The 25,980-nt window shown below is 43.5% G+C and overlaps 1 protein-coding gene across 2 annotated transcripts in view; it reads right to left on the reverse strand.

Moving 5' to 3' along the window:
- The window catches only part of ALPK2 (alpha kinase 2), a 154,296-nt gene that overhangs the window by 81,447 nt on the left and 46,869 nt on the right, over positions 1 to 25,980 (reverse strand). For both annotated transcript variants that reach the window (XM_058557213.1, XM_058557212.1), the window contains exon 3: positions 24,131 to 24,248. In XM_058557213.1, coding sequence (XP_058413196.1) covers positions 24,131 to 24,248 — 118 coding nt within the window. The remainder of the gene's footprint in view (positions 1 to 24,130; positions 24,249 to 25,980) is intronic.

Raw genomic sequence — 25,980 nt, forward strand, 5'->3', positions numbered from 1 at the left:
GCCATCTTAACTTACATTGACCAAGCCAGGTGTTCGGCTTTGGCCCAGCAGGGAAGAAACTGAATCCTGGGTCACGCCACGCCTGCTCTCCCTGCTCCAGGAGGGATGGTGCTCTGTGGCCCCTCCTTTTATTGACTAGAGCCACATGGAGCCTGAAGCCCGACCTGCTTTGCTGACCTTTCCCACTAGGACCCTGCTCCAGGCTCTGCAATCCCAATAAAAATTTATTACACTTGCTTTATTATTTTTACTCTTATTGATCTCATTTGACCACATTGTAATTGTAACATTGCTAATCTCACTCTGCATATTACCCAGCTCAGAAATCAACAACCATTTTCAGAAGGCAGGAGCTGTGAGTCTGGCTTGGAATTAGAGGCAATGTTTAGATGTTTATTGACTGATCTGTCTAAAATGTGCACAAATATCTAACCCAGGAGGGTCAGGTTAGACATTCACAGCTATGGCGCACAGTCCTCCTTATCCTCTCTCTTCCTCACTGGAGGGCCCCCTTGGTCTCCTCGAGCTCACATGTGCTCATATGCCCTCAATCGTTGGGTGCCCACTCACATAGGCTTCCCTTTCAGAAATCCTAGACTAATTTCATTAATATCTTGTTTTATTGGTAACCTGGATCCCAAGTAGAAGCCACTTAGGGGTGGCTGAGGTTGACCAAGCCTGATATCTGGCTTTGTCTTGGCGAACAGCACGGGGAGACTGAAATTTAGGGCAACTTTCTTGGAGAAATAGTACCTACTCCTGTCTATTTCACAAGGTTAGTCTGAGGTTCAAATGAGAACATCAATGTGAAGGGGCTTTGCAAAGCAGAAACTTTATGCACGTGTATTCAATAAGAATGTGGACGTGCAAAAATGATAATTATATGATGTGATAGAGGTGTTAGCTAACTCTACTGTGGCAATTATATTGCAATACAAATGTACCAAATCACTATGTTGTACACCTTAAACTTACACAAAATGGTATGTCAAATATAACTCAATAATAAAAAAGAAAGGGTGGGGAAGCGCTAAGACCCACTTACCTCTGGTTCACAAGAAGTGTGCAGAAGAATCATCAGGGAACTCTATTTAAAATTCTTGAATTAGAATTTGTGGGTAAGGGGCCTGAGAATCTGCTTTTAAAGATCCCAAACACATTCTGCTACAAACTGTCCTTGGTCCACCCTTGGAGACACCCTCATCCTCATCATCATTAATGAGGCTTAGATCTCCTCAATTAAAGCTGAGGAGGGATGGGGAAAAAGTGATTTTTGCTTGAGTTTCACATTGATTGCCCACGTCATTCCCTTCATGCCTCTTTTCCATTAGTTCTTTGAGATTTGGCCTCAGTTAAGAGCTTACAAAGAGCATAAAACAGCATCAAGGGCTACTGGAAAATCAGAAGTAATTCTGGTTTCCTGATTTATCCAGACCATGATCCCTCTGCCAGAGAAACCACCTACCCTGAAGGTACCATGACTGTGTGGAAAGAAGAGAAAGGAAGAGAAGAAAATAAGGCTCCGAGGCACAAAGAACCAGGTAAGAAATCAGTGAAGGAGGGGAAAAGCGATGGTTCTCAAGAATCAAGAGCCAGCCGTGATGGCGTAGCGGTTAAAGTTCAGCGTGCTCTGCTTTGGTGGCCCAGGTTTGGTTCCTGGGTGTGGAACCACACCACTCGTCTGTCAGTAGCCATGCTGTGGCAGCAGCTCACACAGAAGAACTAGAAGGACTTACAATTAGAATATACAACTATGTACTGGGGTTTTGGGGAGGGAAAAAAAAAAAGAGAGAGGAAGATTGGCAACAGATGTTACCTGAGGGTGACTCTTTCCCAGAAAAAAAAAAAAAAAAGAATCAAGGAGGGAAAACAAAACAAATAGAAAAGTATAGAGAAAATAATTGATTTAAATATATTTAACTTCTGAATGACTAAATAAACAGATGGCAGAATGTTATGATTTAGTAATGTATGATTTTATGGAACATGTGTTTTAGCTGATATAAGATTTACAAGTCATCCTAAGTACACTGCAGAAGAAACGAAACTGGATTAAGTATAATTAACTTCTCACTGGCTAATGAACGCCTTTGAGAGAGTTATGGTTTGTGGTTGACATGTCTTGGATAATTATCTCTAAGCATTCTAAAGAAGAGGTTGAGAAAATCAGGCAAGGAACCAGCATTTGTTGAATGCCTCCACTGTTAAAAATGAGCTAGCTGCTCCCTGTATGCAAAACTGAGGCTGAAAAAAGCTGAGGAATTTCCCCAAAGTGATAAAGCTACTAAGTGGTGGAGCTGGATAGGAAACCAGAGCCTTCTGACTCTGAAGCCTGGCTCTGTGTGTCCTGTTAGAAAAATCAACATTCGGAGAAGGGAAATGACAGAGTATAGAGAGATCATTTTTGCAAATACAGTGTTTCTGTCCTAAGTTTTCACCTTGATGGGTGAACCTTGTGTAGAGTACATACTGATATTATGTTAAGAGCTGAGGAAGAGTCAAGGAGATGTGTGAGCCATCATGTTCAGCCCTAAAATGACTAAAAATCTACTGGGGGAGATAATATGAATTTCTTGTGAACCTTGTAGGTCAGTTCTGTGCTGAGTTGTACGGTACAAACTGGAAGGGCAGGGGAGTTCAAAGAAGAGGCTTCAGTGGTAGCTGTAGAAATGGTGTGAGGAGGGTCTGGGTTTAGAATCTTTGCAAGATGCTCGCTAGCAAAGTGACCTACGTGCCCCACAGTGATCTGACAGGAATGCAAACCATCCCAGAAGAAATTCCCTGAACAATTAGTTGCATTCCCTCCTTGCATATCTTTTCTGTTGGCTGAAGGAAGCAGCCACATTCCTTCACCTTGTTGTGAAAGTCTTGCCTGAATACTCCGGGTTCTTTCTAAATTAATCATTTCCATATTAAAGAAAAGAGGTACATGCCTTAAGTGGATGGGGCTTCTTCTGAGTTTGAGTCCCCTGGATTGGTCCAAACCAGAGGTTCTCAAATATTTTGGGAACAGGACCCCTTTACACTTTCAAAAATAATTGAGGACTCCAAAGAATGTTTGTTTAGGGGAGTGATATCTATCAATATTTATCATATTAAAATTAAAACGGAGAAAAAATATCTATTCATTTTGAAACAACAAAAATAAACTCATTACGTTAGCATAAATAACATATTTTTATGAAAAATATCTCTATTTTTCCAAAACAAAGTAAAATTTCATAAGAGTGGTATTGCTTTACATTTTTTTCATGTATCTTTAGGCTTAATAGAAGACAGCTGGTTTTTGTATCTGCTTCTGCATTCAATATGATGCAATACACTGTTTGGGTTGAAGTATATGAAAAAAATCTGGCCTCACACAGATATGTAGTTGGAAAAGGAAGGCATATTTTAATAGTCTTTTCATATGATTTCAGATAATCTTTGATACTACACAAAGATTAGCTGCAATGTGGAATCTGAAACCATATCAATGAACTTTTCATACTTGTTACATAAAATCCATTAGCCTATGTTGCATTTTAAATACATCTTTTACCCATGCGTGATTTTGTAACATCATGTATTGGTCATTTGGAAAAACTTAGTTCATGAGATCTTCTAAATATTAATATATTTCATTATACAATATTTTTAAAAATCACATTCATTAATATTACTACCGAGCTTATCACAACAATTTTGAAGTATTGGGAAACTGTCAAGCTTATGAAGAATAATACAAGTTTTCCAAATTTCTGGTTAGGGAAATAACACAAATACTAATTTACCACAACGATATAAGTCAATTCTGTGCTAAGTTGCATGGTAGTAGTAGAAGGTGGAGGACACCAGCAAAAATGGTGAAATAAAGACCTCTGGAAATTTTCTCCTCCATAAAAGCAACAAGAACACTAGCAAAATTTGTCAGAATCTACTTTTTCAGAACTCTGAAAATTAAACAAAGGCACTCTGGGGAGTATTTATTCAAGAAAAATCACTGAATCTTGGTACGGACAGCAAGTTTTCTGGTGTTTTAACTTGCCCTCATCCCCCATCCCCAGCTCCATGGTAGTCTTGTAAACCAAGAGTCTACACTCACAGTGAAAACCAGCAGCGTGGCAGCCACTGGAGGGGACAGAACAGGGTTGGAGCAATTTCAAAGTCCCATTCCCCAGGAGCTGTAACTATTCGACCTGTCTGGTGGTCCCTGGAAGGTCCCACTCACAAGACTGTCTTTATGTGATCTGACTCAGAGCTCACCTACTGTGAACATTTTACCTGGGGGTATTTGTCAGAAAGAAATTCAGAGGCAATAGTTTAACATCATGGCTGCCTGAGGCAGTGGGTAACAACTGAGACAAACAATAAGCTAGCCAAAAAGATTAAAAGGGAAAGGTAAAGAATGAGGTGTCCATAGAAGGCATTGAAAAGCTCCAACATATTCCTGGGGATCTAGAAGGCCAAGCACATGTGTAAGGCTATGAGTATGCCTAGGGCTGTGCACATACTCAGGAAAGATCTGAGAAGACACTGAGCTCTCACCTCTAACTGACCTTAAAGCTCTGTGCTAGCAGGAAGTGAAGGCTAAGGCAGAGCTGTCAACTGCCTGGCTGAGCATTGAAGGCATGCCCCAACATGCACACAGAGCCCCTCAACAAAAACTGGGAAACTTACTGGTGTCAGACATCTGAGAAAATCTCTGTCCAACTATTAGTTGACCACTGAGCTACCTGAGTAGAGACTTCAGTGGCCACAAACAACAAAGAAGACAGATTTTAAAGAATAAGTTCAGAAAAATCACTCAACAAACAAACAACAACAAGCCCTGAGAAGGGGGGAGTATCTGATTTCCAGAGTTTCCACATTATACTGTTTAAAATGTCCAGTTTTCACCAGAAATTACAAGACATGCAAAGAAAGAATAAAATGTGGCCCATACACAGGAAAAAAGGCAGTCAATAGAAACCGTCCCTAGACTTGCTAGACAAAGACTTTAAATTAGCTATTTTAAGTATGTCCAAAGAACTAAAGGAAACCATGTCTAAAGAGCTAAACTATGAGAACAATGTCTCAATAAAGATGCAGAAATCATAAATAAGAACCAAATAGAAATTCTGAAGTTGAAAAATCAATAACTGAAAGGGAGAATTCAATAGAGGGTTCAACAGCAGATTTGAGCAGGCAGAATAAAGAATCAATGAACTTGAAGATGATCAATTGAGATTATCCAGTCTTAGGAACAGAGAAAAAAGAATGCAGAAAAATGAACAGAGTCTCAGAGACCTGTGGAACAGCATTATAATATTGGCATAATGAGAGTCCCAGAAGGGGAGGAGAAAAAGAGAGAGGCAGAAAGAATATTTGAAGAAACTGGAAGTCCCTAGTTCAGAGAAGGGACTGCAATGATAGCTTGAAAGCTTGGATTTTTATCATTGCCAACAGATATTAGTTTTTATTGAAGTGGCAAGCCTACTTTCTTCATTTTCAAGAAAATGTCTGCCAAATACCCCAGGCTGAATAACCATTGTTTGTCCACTGTTCTTTCAAGTAAAAACTGTCCTCCATGAAAAATGTGGCTAGTTCAGCTTGCAACTTAAACAATCACACAGGCACTTTTCCTCAAGATGACCATCATTTCAAGGAAGTCCAGCCAAGGTGTTCTGTGCATATTTCCCATTTCACTACACAGGGTCTTGAAAGGGCTTCTACTGAGTTGTCAAGATTTAATAAAATTAACAATTTTTACTGATGTATCAAGGACATTATTAAGTAAAGCTTTTTGTTTATTGGTTTTTTTTTTAACTTGACTGTATGACAGTGAAGAATTCTATGACAACTAATATAGTATAGGACCAGTGCCTTGATTTATGCTAAGACACCAATGGTTTTACCATCCTTTGATTTTTACTATCAGTCACATGTCAACACAGTGAAAAAGGCAAATAATGCTTCAGCATTTTTGTGATAATAATTTTGACCTTGTGGACCCCATGGAAGGGTTTTAGGGACCCCCATGGACCACACTTTGGAACCACTGATTAAAGCTATTCATCAAGGGAAGCTTTAAAACACTCTCAGCATTCTCTCGCAGTATAACACCCAGTAGAGAAGTGCTGCTGGACTCTGGAAGGTGGCACTAGCATGGAGGGCTGACTGTTTTGCATGGTATAATCATCTCTGTGCTGTCATAGGCAGATGACTTAATCTCTTTGGGCCTCAATTTCCTGATTTATGAAGAGAAAGAAGACCCATGTCTGGGCTCCACCCTCCAGAGATTCTGATTTGATGCTCAACACAAGAGTCTATGTGTTTTAATTTTGGGCAGGAAGAGGCTGGTTCCATCAATGCTGGGGGTCTAATTCTAGAAGTTCCTTAGGATCTTGCCAACTTAGGATGGTTTGGTGCTTTGGGAACAAGGCTTATAAACGTGAGTGAGAATTAAGAGCACAAGGCAAGTACCCACAGGACTAGTAACCCTATGGAATAAGAATAGGAAGACAAGGAGGTGGGGAATAGGATGTTAGAAATGCAAAAAGAAGACATGGAATCATTATTTTTTTCTCTAGCTACAAGCACAATATACCTATCAAAACTGATATTGTTTTAAATCATCATCATCATCATAACACTTTAACAGGTGTTGTGTTTTCACGTGCGTTATTTCATACAACTACTTATTCACGATGAAGGTGGGTGATCCCACTGGCACAAATGAAATCAGTTACCCCCATGTGGACTGAAAAGTGGATTACCCAGGCCTGTGTTGCTGCTCTTCTCCCTTTTGTCTCTTCGAGGCCACTTCCTTGCTCCCAAAAAACTCTCCCAACAATATTAAAATAGTTGAAACTCAAACTATGCAATCTGACCAGGCGCCCTGAAGACATGGTTCAGAGGAGAGGAAGCTGAAACTATTGGCTACAGGAAGATTTGGAATCCTGCCCAGATTTCAGATATTATTCCATTTTATTATGTATTCCACTTCCCGGTGGAAGAAAATAAGATCTGGGAACGAAATGTCTGCATGTCTTCACCCGATCAGCCAGGAATGCAGGGGTGGGAAGGCCTCCGAAGCCCCCCCGCATTCCCTCCCCACCCACATGGGGCTGTGAATTTTCTGAGCCTTGCCTGCCCATGCAGCAGGGAGGGGGGAGAGGGCTCGGCTCAATAAATACTTATGTGATGACATCTGTGTCCTTGCCACAGCCATAGCACCAGGTGAAGGTCATAATATTTTCTTACGCTAAGTGTCTGTATTTTATTACTTGCCTAACTGCTGCTATCAATAATTTCATTAATTGAGTTATTCAGAATAACTAAAGGAATGAGAAAGGCTTGGGTTTTTTCATGCCCCAAAGCTATGTGTTATAGGGAAGGAAGAATTCTAATTCTAGAAACACACAGAATTTCTTGATTGTATTTTCTACAAGCAGCTAGATACATTTCAAAACTCATGAGGAGATTCCGCATACATTTATCAATTTATTCAGTTTTTTATCCAAACAGAGTTATTGAACCACAAGTCTGAAGAGCTGAAAGGGGCCTTGGAGCTGTGCCGCTCCTGGGCTTGTCTGCCTCTCACCACTCTGCTCTACATCACGGGGATGACCCCTTGAGGCTGCGTCTCCCCAGCTCCCAAGACCACTGGCTTCCTGCTGCATTTGACCAAGACAAACAGAAGACTAGAGGATGGGAAGAGGGGAGAAGCTAGTCTCATGTGGCATTTCTAGTAGGCTACACCTCTTCTGTAGCTCCAGGTCCCACAGGACAGGCCACCAGGTTCCATCTTCTACCCCGTGACCCAGAATTAGTTAGTCCTCCCCGCTCCCATTGTCTCTGCAGCCTAGGAGATGGCTGCCGTCTGCTGATGCTAATCTCTGGGTGACCTCGCTGCCCACTCTTTGGCTCAATCACCTGTGTAACCTGCATTTAAGAGATGAAAATGGTTTTTGTCTTCCTGGTTAGACCCTGACTGATACAGAAATGATTTATTTTACAGATGTTGGAACTGAGGCCCAGAGATGTGACTGAATTAAGTTACACAACAGAAAAAAAACTATAAGAAATATCTACCATATATAAGGCACTGTGCAGAAGGTAAAGATGTTAAATTCCTAGGCCCTTCCACAGGAGGTTCCCATTCAATAAGGGAAATGAGGGGTCTATACAAATAGCTACAATACAGGACAATATGTGAAAAGTGCCATCAAAAATCAAACCAGTTGCAGAGATCCAGAGGAGAAGGATGCAAGATAATGAGGGAAGGTTTCCTGGGAACATAAAAACTGAAGCCGGCCTAGAAAACACACTGCAGGATTCTGGCAGGAAGGACGGTGTCTGCCTGGGGTGTGGGGTGGAGGGTTGCTGCTGATCATTCCAGGCAGAGGGAACAGTCTAAAGGGAGGAGGAGGTACAAATGCTCCAGGCCCCCACAAGAAACAATAAACCATTCTTTATTTGGAACCTGGGGACATGGTAGGCTGAAAGGTAGGGCAACTGCATTATTTACTATTTAATTGGGAGGCTTTAGAGAGTAAAAAGGGATGCTATTAAGACTTACACCAAACCACAGGCAAAAACTGGGGCCATGTCAGGGAAACTGAGGCTGACCCAGGCAAATCAGAAGGAATAGTCACCCACCAGGAGGTGGGCAGGGCCCAGGTCATGGAAGATTTTCCATTCCAGACTGAGGGGTTTGGACCTTGGGCTCTAATTCACTGGGAAGGAGGTCAAAGCAGCCATTTAGGGAGGAATGGAAACCATCCTGTAAGATGCTCACCACATTTGCACAGTGTACCGGGGTTGAGGCTGTAGCCCTCCTGCTCTCCATAGCCAATATGGCCTGTGGCCTCTGGTGGAGCAGGAACACTCCATTCCCCCATATATCCTTTTAGACCAACAACTATATATGCCCAGCACACTGAGTGGGACTTGAGCACTGTAAGACTTGGTTCTTTCCCTAGGGGAACTGCCAATTTTGCCAAGATTCAGGTCTTAAACACAGAGCAGTATGCGATTTGCAAACTTTAGTGTCATTGAATTCCAAAAGCCACAGTTGAGGCAGTGAGCTCTTCTGGTGGCTAGCAGGGGAGAGGTCACAGTGGCCTGGATCTTCAGGGAACCAAGCCAGGAGTATGGAACTTGAGCCCTGCAGGGAAGGATTAAACTTTGGCGGGGTGGGGAGGAGGGGAGGGCATTCCGGGCAAATGTACCGGGGCTGGAATAAGCAGGTCACGGGCAAGGGTCAGTAAAGAAATGAGCTGGTGTGTGTGGGGAGAGGGCCCCGAAGCACAGAAGCGGTGGGTTGGAAGGCACAGAATTCTGCTCAGGAGCTCAGCATGCAAGCGAACTGCAGGGGAAAGTCTCCTTTTCTTCTTCACCTGAGTGCAATTCTGAGCAGATTGGAGAGGTAGATTGCCAAGTCTGCCTGGGTTCACATGCTGCCCATCCACTGTGTGACACTAGACCAGCTCGAAGAGAAGGGATCTTTGCCTAGGCATGTATAGGGTGTGATTTCCCGGCTCTTGTTTGGCACAAAAGTGCTGAGCTTTTGACAGTTTTTCGAGCTCTGGGAGCAACGCAGACCGACCAGACATTCTTGAACAAGAAATGAGCAAATTGACTTCAGAAAGGAAAAAATCCTGTGGCCTGACTACCGTCAGGCTTGGTTAACAGACAACAGACCCCTCTTATCAAACGAAAACTCAAGGGTAGGTGAAAACAGTCCCCACCCTTCACCTTCCAATAGGCCACAGGCTGGCATAGTGACCCAGAATGTCTCCAGAAATCTCAAGGGACATTGTGACAATAGAAAAACTCCTAGATTAAATTGTAAATGCATGAAAGACATGGCATCTTGAGAGCAGGACAGAGAACAACATACCACTAGACACTGGCCCAGAGGACCCCAAGCTCTTTTACAAAAGCTGAGAATTCTGAAGGACTGATACTGCTCACTAATCAAACACCCAGCATGCCCCAAACCAAACTCTTGATTTTCCTATCCAAACCTGCTTCTTGTCTCAAAAAATTGCTATTCCATTCTATCGATTGCTGCGGCGGCACAACTTGGAGTCCATCTTTCCCTCCCCTCCCGCATCCAGTCCAACAGCAATATATCCAGTCCTGTCAAACGCATCGGGAACCTGGCGGCTTCTTGCCACATTCTCCAGGACCACCCTGGATCGGGCCACTTCATCTCTTGTCTGAGTTACCGCAATTGCCGCTCGCAGGTCTCCCTGGTGCGTCCTGTCTCCTCTACAGACGAAACAATCACAACACTGCAGCCAGCATCATTCTTTTAAAATGTAGCCAGAAAAGATCATTTCTCTGTCTAGAAACCCTCCTGTGTGTTCCCATCTCATTCAAAGAAAGATCCAAAGCGGTGCTCATTGATCGTGCCCTACAGGACCCTACAATCCTGCTTCTCTGATTCCTCTCCCCCACTCTCCGCTCGCTGGCTCCCTCCTCTCCAGCCACAGTGACCTGGCAGGCTCCCACCTGAGGCTTCTTTCTGTCCTGCTGTTCCCTCTGATGAGAACACATCACTCTCTCATTCCTGCCTTTCACATCCCTGCTCCTAGTGCCTCATCAGAGACCTCCTCCCTGACATTCCTTCCCTCCTTTGCCCTCCTTTATTCGTTTCCACCTGACACTTCACTGGTCTTGCTGGTGTGTCTAATGTGCGACTCCTCCTCTATCCCTATTCCACGAGATTGGGGACTTTACTGTGCTCACTACTGGATCCCCAGGGTCTGGGAACAGTCCCCGGCATATAGCAGGCCCTCAATTAATTATTGTTGAAGGAAGTCCTCATGATCACTTCTTTTTGAGTTATACTCCAGCACACGTGTTAGTAGATTTTGTTTTGGAGGACAGCCCTCGTAGAATGAGATACAGTGAGTGATATAATAGGACCCAGGGGCCCTGGAAGACAGAACTCTTGTCCTCTAATCCTAGATTTGTTCATAACCAGTTGTTAGGAACTTGGACAGGTGCCATGATCTCTCTGGGCCTTGGGTGATCTATAAAGTAAAGGACTGGACTAGACCAATTGAATTTAACGAAATAAATCAGTATCTCCTAGTAACGGGACCTGAGCATCAGTACTTTTTAACAGTTCTCCAGGCATAACGTATAGCCAGGAGAGGGAGAATCCTTAAAGCAGGGCTTCTTATGTGTTAATGTGCACACAAATTGACTGCAATCTTGTTAAAATGCAGAATCTGACTGGTTAGGTCCAGGGTGGGGACTGAGATTCCGGCATTCTAACAAGCTCCCAGGGGATGCTGCTGCTGCTGGTCTGAAATCAACTTAGAGTGGCAAGGTCTTAGAGTCACTTCCACCTCTGACTCCAATATTTCTACAAAGAATGAAAGTCCCTTTATTAAATTCTCAGAAAAATATCAGCTGTCACTTGACTTGCTGCTCAATTTGAGCTGAGTTCTCAATAAATGCCTGGCCCTGCATGCAACTCTGTGGGTGTTCGAGTTAGTTTTGCTTTTTTTAAAAAACTAATTGCTGGACTGAGGCAGGGAGAAAGTGCAAAACCAGACCTGAGGACTTCTCTCTCAAAAGCAACCGGGAAGACCTGTGGTCAGGGAAGAAATCCGTCACAATTTAATTGCTTCTCTTTGTCTGCTCCTCTGTCGTCAGAGCCTTGGTGCTTGCTGTGTCCCTCTTTGTCATCTTCACCAGGCCATCTCATTGCGCCTCTGCCTCTTCCCATCTCCTGGGGCCCGCTGGGTGAGCAGGCGCAGCGACTGGCAGCAGACAGGAAAGCAGGGAGCCAGTGGGGTGCCTGGAGGAACAGCCCCACGTTGGGGGAAGGCTAGTCAAGGCTGGCTAGGAGGAAGAATCTCCACCCTGCTGGAGCAGCAACCCAGGGAATGGGGAACGACAAGGACAGAAAGGGGATGACCACATGGTGACCAGAAGCTCAGGCTCCCTGGAGCTCAATGGGTGACAGGAGTTGCTGACATGGTGGCCTTCTCTTACAGCTCCTGAGGCAGGCCTTTTAAAATTATTTCCTGTCTTCACAATCCCCCTAAACAGTATAGCTTCTAAAGTACCAGGAGGCTGACCACCAAGAAGCCACAATAATTCAAATCATTTCCCCAAGTTCAGATGAATGCCCAAGAAATGGCTTTGGTGGGGAGGAAAAAGTTTTCCTCAACTCCGTTAGGGTCCCTGGGTGGGTCTGAAAGTTAAACTGACAAAGACAGAATAACAGGAGAAAAGCATACAAATTTTATTGAGTTTTTACATGTACATGAGAACCCTCACAAAAGAATGAAGACCCAGGGGCCGGCCCCGTGGCGTAGCGGTTAAGTGCGCACGCTCCGCTGCTGGCGGCCCAGGTTTGGATCCCGGGCGCGCACCGACGCACCGCTTGTCAGGCCATGCTGCAGCAGCGTCCCATATAAAGTGGAGGAGGATGGGCACGGATGTTAGCCCAGGGCCAGTCTTCCTCAGCAAAAAGAGGAGGATTGGCATGGATGTTAGCTCAGGGCTGATCTTCCTCACACACAAAAAATAATAATAATAATAAAAATAAATAAATAAATTTACTTACTTATTATATAAAAAAAAGAATGAAGACCCGAAGAAGTGACCACAGCAGGAAGCTTTCATACCTTTTAGACAAAGAAACAACATATTTGTGAAGAACTGACAAGACAATGGGGTTTGGGCTAGAGGCAGTAAATGGGGAGGAAGTAACTAGGAAGACAAGCGTTAGTTGGACAACGTTTGTTTGTACAGATTTCTTGGCCCCCAATTCTCCATCTCTGGTGACAATGTCTTCCCTCCTCCTGGTACAGGCAGGGCACCTTTCACATGGGATTTTTATGACCTATTCCAGGGAAGAAAGGCAAGGGGACAGGGCAATCAGAGTGACCTTCCTATTTCTGCCATTTTTTTTTCAAATTCCTTCAACTTAAGATATTTAATATGCTGAGGTGCCATACTTTGGGGTAGCATGTCCTGAACCCCATCAGCTCTTTCTCCTCCCCTCAGGGCAAGACTCTGAAGAATATAACTAAAGCACTGAATGCATCGTGTAATCCACCCCACAAATCTTGACTGAATGCCTGACTGCACTGGGTGCTGGAGGTCCAGCAGGAAACAGATCAGACAAGTTTCTCCTCCCATGAAACTTACATGCCAGGTGGGGGAGACTCACAGGAAACAAAAATATGAATAAATATACATCATGACTGGAAACAGCCCAGTGTCCATCAACAGGTGAACGGAATAACAAATTCTGGTAGATCTAAACAGTGAAACACTGCAACACTGCTCAGCAACAAAAGGAATGAACTATTGACACACCAAACGACATGGATGACTCTCAAGATAATGATGAGGAGCGAAAAAAGCAAGAGTACATGCTCTATGATCTCATTTATATAAAATTCTAGAAACGACAAACTAGTCTCCAGTGACCAAAAGCAGATGGACTGTTGCTTGAGGATGGGTACACAGAGAGGGCAGGAAAGCAGGATTGCGAAGGAGCATGAGAAACCTTTTGAGGGTGATAGATACGTTCACTATCTTGATGGCAGTGATGGTTTCATGGGGGGGTGTGTGTGTGTCAAAGCTTACCAAACTGAACACTTTAAACACGTGTAGTTTATTGTACGTCAATTATACCCACACAAAACTGTGTATGTACACACACACACACATGATATCGGGTGCTGTGTGCATGCTGGGGTCAGGCGGTGCTATTCTAGATGGCTGGTCAGAGAAGGTCTCAGTGATCAGGTGATTTTGAGCAGAAACCTGAAGGAAGTAAGAGAACTAGCCATGGGGCTATCTGGGGAGAGAACATTCCGGGCAGAAGGAAGAGCAAGGGGGAAGACCCTGTGGGAGCCCGCCACTAGCCCTGATTAACATCTTTGAGCTCTGTAATGGCTCAGACCTGAGTTAATGCTTCAAAATCTGGACAAAGTAACTGCCCCAGGCTTCATACACCCACTTGCATCTGTGCTGCCTACCCAGGTAGAGTCCACGTCTTTGGCCTGAGCCTGGCTTCTTAACACCTATGTAAGCAGCAGTCACACTACACCAGTCTGGGAATCTGCATTAAGATTCTCATTCAAGAATTCAGAGATCAGAGATCTGTTTGACCCCATCTTCTCTGAAATGGGCAGGCAGCCTGATTCCACTTTCAAACTCCTATGACTGAGAGTGACTAACTATGTCTAACGAAACACAGAAGACCTCAGGGTACAAAGAGTTACCATTTACTCAGCATTTGCTAATGCCAGGCACTAGATGTTCTAAAAACCTTATGTATACTACCTCATTTAATTTTCACCCAACCCTGCAAGGTAGATACTATTATTATTCCCACTTTACAGATACAAAAACTGAGGCAAATAGAGGATAAATGACATGCCCCAATAAGAGGTAGGGCCAAGACTTGAACCTGGGCAGTATGACTCTGGAGCCAGCCCCGGTAAGTACCCACATATGGCCTAACAGAACGCTGCAAGTCTCTGATTCTTAACCAATGGGAACCTGGACACCCCTGCTGGCCTGCTCAAGGCCTGTCCCTGGAGCTGGCTGGGACATCTTCCATATTTGGGACATTCCTATGGACTGAACTGTGTCCCCCTAAAATGTATGTGTTGAAGACTTAACCCCCAATGTGATAGTATTTGGAGTCAGGGCCTTTGGGAGGTAATTAGGTTTAGATGAGGTCATGAGAGTGGGGCCCTCATGATGGGATTAGTGCCCTTATAAGAAGAGACACCAGAGAGCTGGCTCTCTCCCTCTGCCATATGAGGACACAGCGAGAACGCAGTTGTCTCCAAGCCTGGAAAAGAGCCCTCACCAGAACCCCACCATGCTGGTACCCTGATCTCACACTTCCAGCCTCCAGAAGTGTGAGAAAGAAATTGCTGTTCTTTAAGCCCCCCAGTCTGTGGTATTTTTGAGTGGACTAACACAGGTAGGGTCAGATGGACCACGCCAGGTCCAAACCCCTCTCACAGGTCAAGCACATTCTCGGGTTCATCTGGACTCATGTACGGTCTGGAGGGGGCCCTGGAAGGATCCAGAGTGTCGGCCTTCCCCACCCATGTCCGTAGGTGGGGGCCTGGGCTGACGTCTCAGGAGCTGAGGAGTTGAAGGCACTGGGAGTGGCCTGACTTTGCAGGATTCGGAAAAAGGAAGCAGCCCCTGTGTTTGGAGAGGGCAAGCCAGGCAGGCAGAGCGACAGAGCCTGGAGGCGGACAGAAGACAGAGCCTGGAGGCGGACAGAGAGGCGGCACGGGGTCCGAGACACACAGTAGTTCACAGAGAACTCTACGACAGAGCGAGGGGAGAAGCGAGGTGGGAGCCAGGGGCAGGAGAGGCTTCTGGGCAAAGGTGGAGCGAAATTTCATGGGAAGCCCTTGGCTCAGTGCACGAGAGGAGAAATAGGGCTGTGCTGGTCAGGACAAAGACACGTGTTCTCAACCCGAACCTTGTTCTTAATCCTGCCCCAACTGCCCTCCCCCCAGAGTTGGGGCAAAGCCCTTCCCAGGACTCACAAGGCCCGATGTGGTTCCAGCTCTGCCCCTAGCTAGCTGTCCACCTTTGTCAAGTAACTTCTTTATGATGCTCACCTTTAAAGAGGGAGTAAGTCACATGATTGTTAGTGCTAACACTGTGATTTCTACGTCAGCGAGACCTGCCATCTTTTCAACCCTCAGAAAGTCTGACCATGATTCTGCGATTACAAAGTGAGACTGAACCCCAGTTGGCCCAAGAACTTCTCTAATGTTACTGGTCTGCTCTAACTTCTCAGAATGCATCTGTGGAGTGACAATTTCAGAGACATTCAGTGTGTGTCAATTTCCAGTGATCAGTGCACTTTTCTCTGGCTCTCCAAGGTCTTGGGAGGGGCTCTTGGGTCAATCTGTCACCTGCCTCCAGACTAGCATTGGCTTGCCCTGACAGTCAGCATCATGTCCAGCCCCCAGCAAAAGATGAGTGAGCACACAGGAAAAGCTGAGCATCCCACGGTGTGGCTCCTATCACCACTCACTCCTCTGAGACAACTTACCTATAAAGTCAAACTGGAATGTGATGACGGGCAGTGGATTCTCAGCAAAGGACCTATCATGCTGGGGACTAAATGGGAGTTTCTCATCAGACCTTTGAGACTCATTCAATAAACAGATGTACCTGCTGAATTCATTCAGGAAGAATGCCGCAAGATTCCGCCTCGGCTCCATCCTGGGAACACAGAGGCCTTCCAGGTGCCAGAGAGTTCTACCAGTCATCTTAAGACTTATTACACCTACTTAAGCTCACGAGAACACGAAGTTCACAAATGCTTTCCAACCTTGGATGAAATGCCTTTTCTGTCTTAGCCAAGACATAGCAAGATTCAGTCATCTTTATTTCTACCCAATGATTCCTTAATCAAACACGTTAACTATATTTTACCCTCCAAGAAAGAAACAGCAGAGAGCAAAATGCTGCCAATCTAAGCTACCTTTCTTACCTCCAAATTGTCCTATTTTTTTTTTATTCATTTATTTGTTCCCCCAAAGCCCCAGTAGATAGCTGTATGTCATAGCTGCACATCCTTCTAGTTGCTGTATGTGGGACGCGGCCTCAGCATGGCCGGAGAAGCGGTGCGTGAGTGCGCGCCCGGGATCCGAACCCGGGCTGCCAGCAGCGGAACGCGTGCACTCAACCGCTAAGCCACGGGGCCGGCCCCAAATTGTCCTATTTTTAGTCAGTTCCCAAATTATAGTTCAGTATGGGGAATATGTTCAAATTGCACAATATAATTATTATTTATAGACTATCCTAAATTCTTTGCATGTGATGATTTAACCCTCACACCAACCCTATAAAGCAGGTACTCTCATTATCCTCATTTTGCAGATGAGGAAACTGAGGCTCAAAGAGGTTAAGTAACTTGTCCAAGATGATACAATTTGTAAGAGGTAGATCTGGGACTTAAATCCAGACAACCTGGCTTCAGATCCTTGCTCTCAATGTTGGAAATAATCTCCTGACCTTTGTAAGTGAAGTTGATGGTGACAATTCTACCTTTAGCAGGAGGTGTGCCTTGAGGTATTTCTTCCGGGAACAGAGATATTTTTAACTGATTCACGTATACAGTTGGCCCTCCATATCCACTGGGTTTGTATCCACAGATTCAACCAATTGCGGATTGATTTCGATCCGTGGTTGGTTGAATCCACAGAGGGGAAACTTGCAGACACCGATGGCCGACTGTATTCACTGGACTAGGCCACTGTATAGTACAGTATAAGGGACTTGAGCCTCCACGGATTTTGGTATCCGAGGGTGTTCCTGGAACCAATTTCCCGCAGATACCTAGGGAAGACTGAACTCATTTGCCTAGCTTCAATCATGACAAACAATTCGTTTTTTAGACGTTTGGCAAGGAGATTCCCTGGGTGATCCTGTACTGAAAGAGGCTGATGGCACCACCAGGGGCCTAAGTCTTTGCTCAGACAATAAGCACTTATGAACAACTCTGCCCACTACAAACCAGAGTGGCTTCAGGAATATAACACAGTGTCCCAAGGCTCCTGAGGTGGGGGTGGGGGTGGGGGGTGGGGGGGGGGTCTGTCTGTCTGCCCAGGTGTGAGGAATAACTGAGAAGGCCGAGACTTCACTAAAGCCACAGATTCCACCTTCTAAAAACCATCCAAACAGGGTTTCAAGTACAGACATGTATATAACAAAACCAGCTTCAACCTTCATTTCTGGGTTACAGCTCTCCTGTTAAATATCCATTTCCTTCTGGTCTTTGAAACTTCTCCACTGATTCCAACACTTTTCAAAACTGTTCATATAAAATTATTCTGGCTCTAAATATACCTGGTATTATAAGCTAGGACAGAGTAATTCTTTCAGAGTAATTCTGGGAACACAATGCTATCAGGGAGTGGTCAGTAAAATGATATTAACTACTAACTAATAACTAATATTTATTGCACTCTTAAATGCACACTTTGATGGTCATTTTGCCTCAATAATCTCATTTAAATCATCACAAAAACTCATTTTACGGATTAAGAAACTGAAGTAAAGAGAAGTTAATTGACTTGCTCAAGGCCATACACTAAGTGGCAGAGTATGAAAAAAGGAAGTGTGGCCTTTGAGGAAGGACCTGGAGAATTTTATCATCATTTACAAACACATCAGGCCATGGGGATAGGAAGTAACAAAAATCTCAGTCCCTGATCCCAGGAGTTTACATTCTAATACAGAAGAAAGGACATAAGCAAAGCAGAAGTTACTAACTTTATGCAACCAATATTTATGGAGCACATGCTATGTGCCGGTCCCTCTAGGAACCGAGGGGAGAGCAGTCTCATGGAGCTTTCAGTCTAGTTGGGGAGATAGATGGAAGCCAAATAAAGGAATAATCAGAGGGAAAAAGAACATGAGGTGAGTGCTGTTTCACAGAAGGCAATTCAGGAAGGTTCCTGAGGTGGTAAGTACTCTGGGAAAGAGCAACCATTTTCAGGAGTCAGGGGTTTGTCCATGAAGTCCCTGGAGCTATGGGCTGTGTTCCTCCCTGCAAGATGCGTGGGCTTGGAGAAGTGGAGTGGTTTAAAAGGTTTAATTAACCTTTTTCTGCAAACTTCTTTATCCTGCTAAAAAAAATTTTTCTATGGCTCCCCTTTACCTACAAAATAATTGTTTTCTAACAAATAATTCTTACAAAATAGGTGTTAGATGGATGGAAAGTATAGTAGATTACAAAATTTGGCCACGAATTCCTCTCATCCACTTATGCATGCCCTGTTGCAATGTGACTTTGCCACTCTACTCTTCACGAGGTGGCGTCTATTTTCCTGCCTCTTAAATCTGGTCTGGCCCTGTGGCTTGCTTTGGCCAGGAGAATGCGGCAGGATTGGTGTTGTGGGGAACTCAAGAGGCCATGCAGCTCCGTTATCCTGGAATGCTGCCCTGAGGAAGCCAGTTCTAGCCTACTGGAGGATAAGAACCCATGTGGAGGAGAACTGAGGTGGCTCAGCCAAGAGCCAGAATCAACTGCTGGACCTGTTGGTGAAGCCATCTTGGACCTTCCAGGCAAGCCAATCCGCAAATTGACTCAAGTGGCATATGAGCACGAGTGGGCCAGGCAGACCAGCACAGAACCACAGCCAGCCCATAGAATCACGCGAGATGATAAGCTGCTGCTGTTTCAAGCACTGTTTTGTGGTGGTTTGTTAGACAGTTTCTCACCCTCAGCACTATGGACATTTTAGACCGGAGAGTCCTTTGTCGTGGAAGACTGCCCTGGGCAATGTCGAATGTTTAGCAGTATCCTTGGCCTCCACGCACTGGACGCCAGTAGCACCCCTCCCCAGTCGTGATAATCAAAAATGTCTCTAGACATTGCCAAATGTCCCCTGAGGGCAAAAACACAAGTGACCTAGGAAACCTTCATATTGATTTTTCCTTCAAAATCTTGAGTAATCAATACCCACTTTGGGGCCAGGTTGGAAAAATGTTCTTTGCCCTTGACCCATAGATGCCTCCCAGGTGGCCTGGGTGAACTCAGCTGATATCTTGGGAACCAGCACTACATTATCAGATAAAGCTGGTGACCTCTATGCCAAGGTAGGCAAAGGGCAGCACTTTTTTTTTTTAATTAAAATGTTCAGATACACCATATACTAGTTTCCTAGAGCTGCCGTAACAAACTACCACAAAGAGGGTAGCATAAAACAACAGAAATTTATTCTTTTACAGTTCTGGAGGCTAGAAGTCCAAAATCAAGGTGTCGGGAGGGCCGCGCTCCCTCTGAAGGCTCCAGGGAAGAATCTTCAGTTGGCCCTTACTAGCTTCTGGTGGTGGCTGGCAATCCTTGGCATTTCTTAGCTTGCCACTGCATCACCCCAATCTCTGCCTTGTCTTCACACAGTCGTTTTTCCTCTGTGTATATCTCTGTTTTCTCTTTTTATAAGGACACTGGTCATTGGATTAGGGCCCATATTAATTCAGTATGATTTCATCTTAATTTAACTAATTACATCTGGAAAGACCCTATTTCCAAATAAGGTCACATTCTGAGAGTCCAGGGGGGCTGGACATTATCCTTCAGTAGGCTAGACATGAATTTGGGGGGGGACACTGTTCAACCCTGTACACACCATGAGCAGACTGGCTTGTGTAGTTCTCCTGGCCATTGTCCCAACCAGGCCTTCTGCAGAGCCTGCCTCCAGCCCAGCCAATGCCAGAGGGCTGCTTGGCCCTCCCTCTAACCCAAGTTCTCTTGTTCCATCCACCCACCCTTCCTGTCCCTCCCTCCTGCCTCACTTGTAATCTCTGCTCTCCCTCAGCACAGTGGGATATGACTGTGACCATTAAAAGAGGCCTCCCTGCTGCAGAGATGAGTGTCTCTCTCTAGGTGTGGGTTCCTGGACAGATTTTTATCTGTTGCTTTGCTGCCTTTCTTTACATTGTATTCATAAGAGACCACAATTCCCCATTTGTATACACACGGTCGTCGCAACTTGCTTTCACTATGAGGTAGAAAACGTCTATTTGCATTTTCCTCCCGTTCTCTCAACTCCCGCATCTTCTGCAAAAAAAATTTTTTTTCATGCTACAGTACAAATCATACTGTTATTATTGATGTTTCTCTCCCTTGGAACACTTTCTTGGCTTTCTATTTCTCTTGTCTGCCAAGCACATTTGACCTGTGGTAATGCGAAGGTCAAAACAGCGCTGATCAATCTCTTCCAAGCAGTCTCATTTGTCCAAAGTACACAGTTGCATGAGATTAGAACCGTGTGAGCAAGAAGTGCAGGGAGGACAGGGGACGAGGTGCTACCGAGGAAAGAGAGAAGATCAGAAGGTCGATAAATACGGCAGCAGGACTCGTGGCCTCAAAGCAGAACTGCACATTAGATGTGTTAAACCAGTAAAAGCCCTTGGGAAACACAGAAATAGATGCTTTCACCTATCTAAGAATGCAGATTTAATGACCCAAAGACTAAACTTGGGTAGATAAAGAAAAGTACTTTTCTTTGGGGAACTATGAGCTAATCTGGTGGTTTATGGTGTATTGATAATGGTAAGAAAACTTGAGACTAATGTTGTAACTAATAACTAACTTTTAGTCTTTGAAAGGCGTTTGCACAAAATACCATTCATTTTCCTAACCAGCATTTAACATACTGGAAGCTGTCAAACTACTTGGCAGATGAATGTTTTAGGATGTAAAGCATTTTCCAACTTGGACAACACATTGGAATCACCTGGGGTTTGGAATGAAGTACTCAAGGGTGAAGGCGAAGCATTAGTGGGTTCGCATTAGCATCACTCCCCAGGTGATGCTAATGGGCAACCACAGTTCAGAACTACTGGTGTAAAATGTCAGAACTTTCAAAGATCATCAATACCCAGCCTATTTACTACTAAGCAGAAAAATGCAACCACATCTATTATCATATTACCCTATCATTATTCCTTGCATCAGGATTGAATACTTTTTCCAGAAGCGTCAAGCTTCTCTTCTGGCTAAAAAGTGAGTATAATAGTTTAGCTTAGTGTGAAACTAAAATTAATCAATCAAGAAATATGTATTGAGCGCTCAGGGACAAAGGCAAGGGTGGAAAGCATACAAAGAAGTACAGTGTGTCCTATTTGCAGATGACATGATTTTATATATAGAAAACCCTAAAGAGTCCACCAAAAATCTTTTAGAAGTAATAAACGAATACAGTAAAGTTGCAGGATACGAAATCAACATACAAAAATCAGTTGCATTTCTATACACTAACAACAAAGTAGCAGAAAGAGAAATTAAGAATACAATCCCATTTACAATTGCAACAAAAAGAATAAAATACCTAGGAATAAACTTAACCAGAGAGGCGAAAGATCTGTACACTGAAAACTATAAAACATTGCTGAAAGAAATTGAAGAGGACACAAAGAAATGGAAAGATATTCCGTGCTCTTGGACTGGAAGAATTAACATAGTTAAGATGTCCATACTTCCTAAAGCAATCTATAGATTCAATGCAATCCCTATCAAAGTTCCAACAACATTTTTCACAGAAATAGAACAGTGAATCCTAAAATTTATATGGAACAACAAAAGACCCCGAATACCTAAAGGAATCCTGAGAAAAAAGAACAAAGCTGGAGGTATCACACTCCCTGATTTCAAAATACACTACAAAGCTATAGTCACCAAAACAGCATGGTACTGGCACAAAAACAGACACACATATCAATGGAACAGAATTGAAAGCCAAGAAATAAACCCACACATCTCTGGACAGCTAATCTTCGACAAAGGAGCCAAGAACATACAATGGAGAAAGGAAAGTCTCTTCAACAAATGGTGTTGGGAAAACTGGACAGCCACATGCAAAAGAACGAAAGTAGACCATTGCCTTACACCATACACAAAAATTAACTCAAAATGGATTAAAGACTTGAATATAATACCTGAAACCATGAAACTTCTAGAAGGAAACATAGGCAGTACATTTTTCGACATCGGTCTTAGCAACATATTTTCAAGCACCATGTCTGACCGGGCAAGAGAAACAATAGAAAAAATAAACAAATGGGACTACATCAAACTAAAAAGCTTCTGCACAGCAAAGGAAACCATCAACAAAACGAAAAGACAACCTAACAATTGGGAGAAGATATTTGCAAACCATACATCTGATAAAGGGTTAATCTCCAAAATATATAAAGAACTCATGCATCTCAACAACAAAAAAACTAACAACCCAATTAAAAAATGGGCAAAAGACCTGAACAGACATTTCTCCAAAGAAGATATACAGATGGCCAACAGGCACATGAAAAGATGTTCAACATCCTTAACTATCAGGAAAATGCAAATCAAAACTACAATGAGATATCACCTCACACTCCTAAGAATGGCTATAATTAACAAGACAGGAAACAACAAGTGTTGGAGAGGATGTGGAGAGAAGGGAACTCTCATACACTGCTGGTGGGAGTACAAACTGGTGCAGCCACTATGGAAAACAGTACGGAGATTCCTCAAAAAATTAAGGATAGAACTACCATATGATCCAGCTATTCCACGCATGCACCCCTGTGTTCATTGCAGCATTATTCACAATAGCCAAGACTTGGAAGCAACCTAAGTGTCCATTAAGGGACGAATGGATAAAGAAGATGTGGTATATATACACAATAGAATACTACTCAGCCATAAGAAACGATGAAATCCAGCCATTTGTGACAACATGGATGGACATTGAGGGTATTATGCAAAGTGAAATAAGTCAGAGGGAGAAGGTCAAATACCATATGATCTCACTTATTAAGTAGTAGATAATAACAACAACAACAAACACATAGAGACAGAGATTGGTGTGGTGATGGATTGTAATTAGTATTTGGGTGATGAACATGAGAACATGATGTAATCCATGCAGAAATAGAAGTACAATGATGTACACCTGAAATTTATACAATGTTATAAACCAATTAAAAAAAAAAAAAGCAAGTACAGTGTGTATATCCTCAAGGATCTTACCATCTAGACCAGGGGTTGGTAAACTGTAGCCCACAGGCCAAATCTGGCCCCTTATCTGTTTCTCTAAATAAAGTTTTATTGGAACACAGTCATGCTTTTTTTTTTAAAAATGTATTGTCTATGGCTGCCTTTGCACTACAACGGAAGAGTTGAGCAGTTGTGACAGAGACCATCTGGCCTTCCAAGTCTAAAATATTTACTACCTGACCCTTTATAGAAAAAGTTTGCCAACACTGACATGAACAAACTAACAACCACCACCACCACCACAAATATACATATATATCTCCTATTGTGCTTCTTAACTTTCCAGAGAAAACAAGATTAAGTGAAAAGCTCATTTAATGAATGAGAATAGCTGGAGCACCTTGAATAAAATTCTAGATAAAGTTGTAATTCCATCAGTGGCAGCAAATTAGGGGAGTGTGCTTAGTTACCAGGCAGAGCTCAGCAAAGAGTCATTGCTGGACACCTTGGCTGGTACCTGACAACAGCATCTAACATTAGGACTCAAAAAGCAAACATGAGCCGATCTTTTGGCCTTACCTCATAGTAACAGCACAGGAGAGAATACAGGGATCCTAGTAAACAGTCCACAGAGGCACACCCACTTACCCAAAGAGATGTAACATGTGAATGTACTGATTCTCAAAGGATTCATAACTGGAAATAATGCCGCACTCATCTACAGCTTGACCATTCTTATACCAAGTGACCTCGGGCTTGGGCTGACCTGATGATAAAGAAATAAGAATATTATTATTACAGTAAGTATTTTTAGAACAGAAAATCATAAAGTTATGAACAAGAATGGGTAATAAGCAATAGGGATGAGCATGAGGGATATGTCAGTGGGGGAACTGGAAAATCTTCCTCTTGGTGATACAAACACATCACTCATAAGCACCATCGAGCATGTTATGTGCCTAAGGCAGGGCTGTGCTGGGTGCGGATGGGGCATACAAAATGAACAGTCCTGTCTCTAATCTCAAGGAGCTATTAACAAAAAATACCTAAAACTTAGAAATAAGGCAAAAATGTGGATAGTATCTTCCTTCAACGTGGGACAATATGGGGACAAAGATCCATCTAAGAATTATCTAGGAGAATGTACTTTGTTTTATTCAATGATTACCATTGATTAAAATTCCCAGATTTATTTAAGTTACATGTAAACTTTCAGATTTTCATCCAATAGAGATGTAAATAATCTCTGTCTGGCAGAAATGATAACCCACTGCTATGGTTTATTGCCCTTTAGGACATTAACCAGTGTTTTACCTAACCCAGCAATCTTATCCTAACATTCTCTTATTAAATTGGCTATACATACCTAATTCCTCAAATGCTCTTTGACCTGGTCTTAATACTTTCTGGTTCCCTCTTTATTTAAAGAATTGAATAAAATCTTTGAAATGTTCATTTCATATTTGCATGGGAATCACTTCACCTTTTTGAAAACTATACTTTAACAGGGCTCAGAGGTTATGGTACAAAAGAGAGAACAAAGTGGATTAGCAAATGCCGTATCTTCCTGAGGATGAAGGAGTCTGGAAAGTAGGTCTCCGAGGCTGGTACTGTGCATCTGTGACTGATGTCATCACAGAAATTGACCTATGCTTTCTCCCTCAGAAGGGGTTCATCCTCACCTGGTGATCATTAACCGGATGTGATACTAATGGGCTAATCTGGTAAAGCCCCCAGGAATTCCATTCATACCTTGGGATTTTTCCTCTTGTGACAGGGCAGGAAGGTTTCCAGAGGGTCCCAAAGAGATTTCTCACTAGTCTCCACATCACTGAAAAATGTATTGAAATGTGCCATATACACAGGAGGAAAGCCCGGTACTTGGAAACAATACACCATTCTGAATCCATCCCAGGAAGATTCTTGTGTTTCTGTCTTATCACCTGATTTTTGGCAAGCAATCCCAGAGACCACTAAGAGAAGAACTCCATGCTCTTCTGAGACCTGTACCATGGATGGGACCTGAGGATGCTCAGAGTCCCTTGCTCCCTCTCTGTCTTGTCTAATTTTGGGTCTCCCAGCTAGGCTACCTCTGTGCCGACACCATGAATGTGCTTTGTGGTAACTGCAGGTGTTCTCTTTGCCTCCTCCTTCAGGTAGGCACCTGAGTAGTCAGTCGGTCCCTGGAGCCAGGAGCAAATAGAATGCAGGCAAGGACCTGTCCTTCTCCAGTGGCTGCTTGGCTGAGTCTCTTTCAGGCAAATGATTAAACCACCAAACATGAGCTTCCCCGAAATACCATCAAGGAAGCTGCTGACAATAATTCATTTCTGCCTGTTCTTATCAGCCTTCTGCCCCCTCTCAGTCACTTTTATTAGATTTCTTCTTAGGAAGCATTTAATTGCTCCTTTTTTGTGTGTATGTGACTTTTTGAAGAGAGTATACAGAGAATGCATGAGCTGGGCCTGGGGAGCTCCTGATCATCTTGTGGATTCCAA

This window comes from Diceros bicornis, chromosome 16, assembly GCF_020826845.1.
Source record: "Diceros bicornis minor isolate mBicDic1 chromosome 16, mDicBic1.mat.cur, whole genome shotgun sequence".
NCBI lineage: Eukaryota > Metazoa > Chordata > Mammalia > Perissodactyla > Rhinocerotidae > Diceros > Diceros bicornis.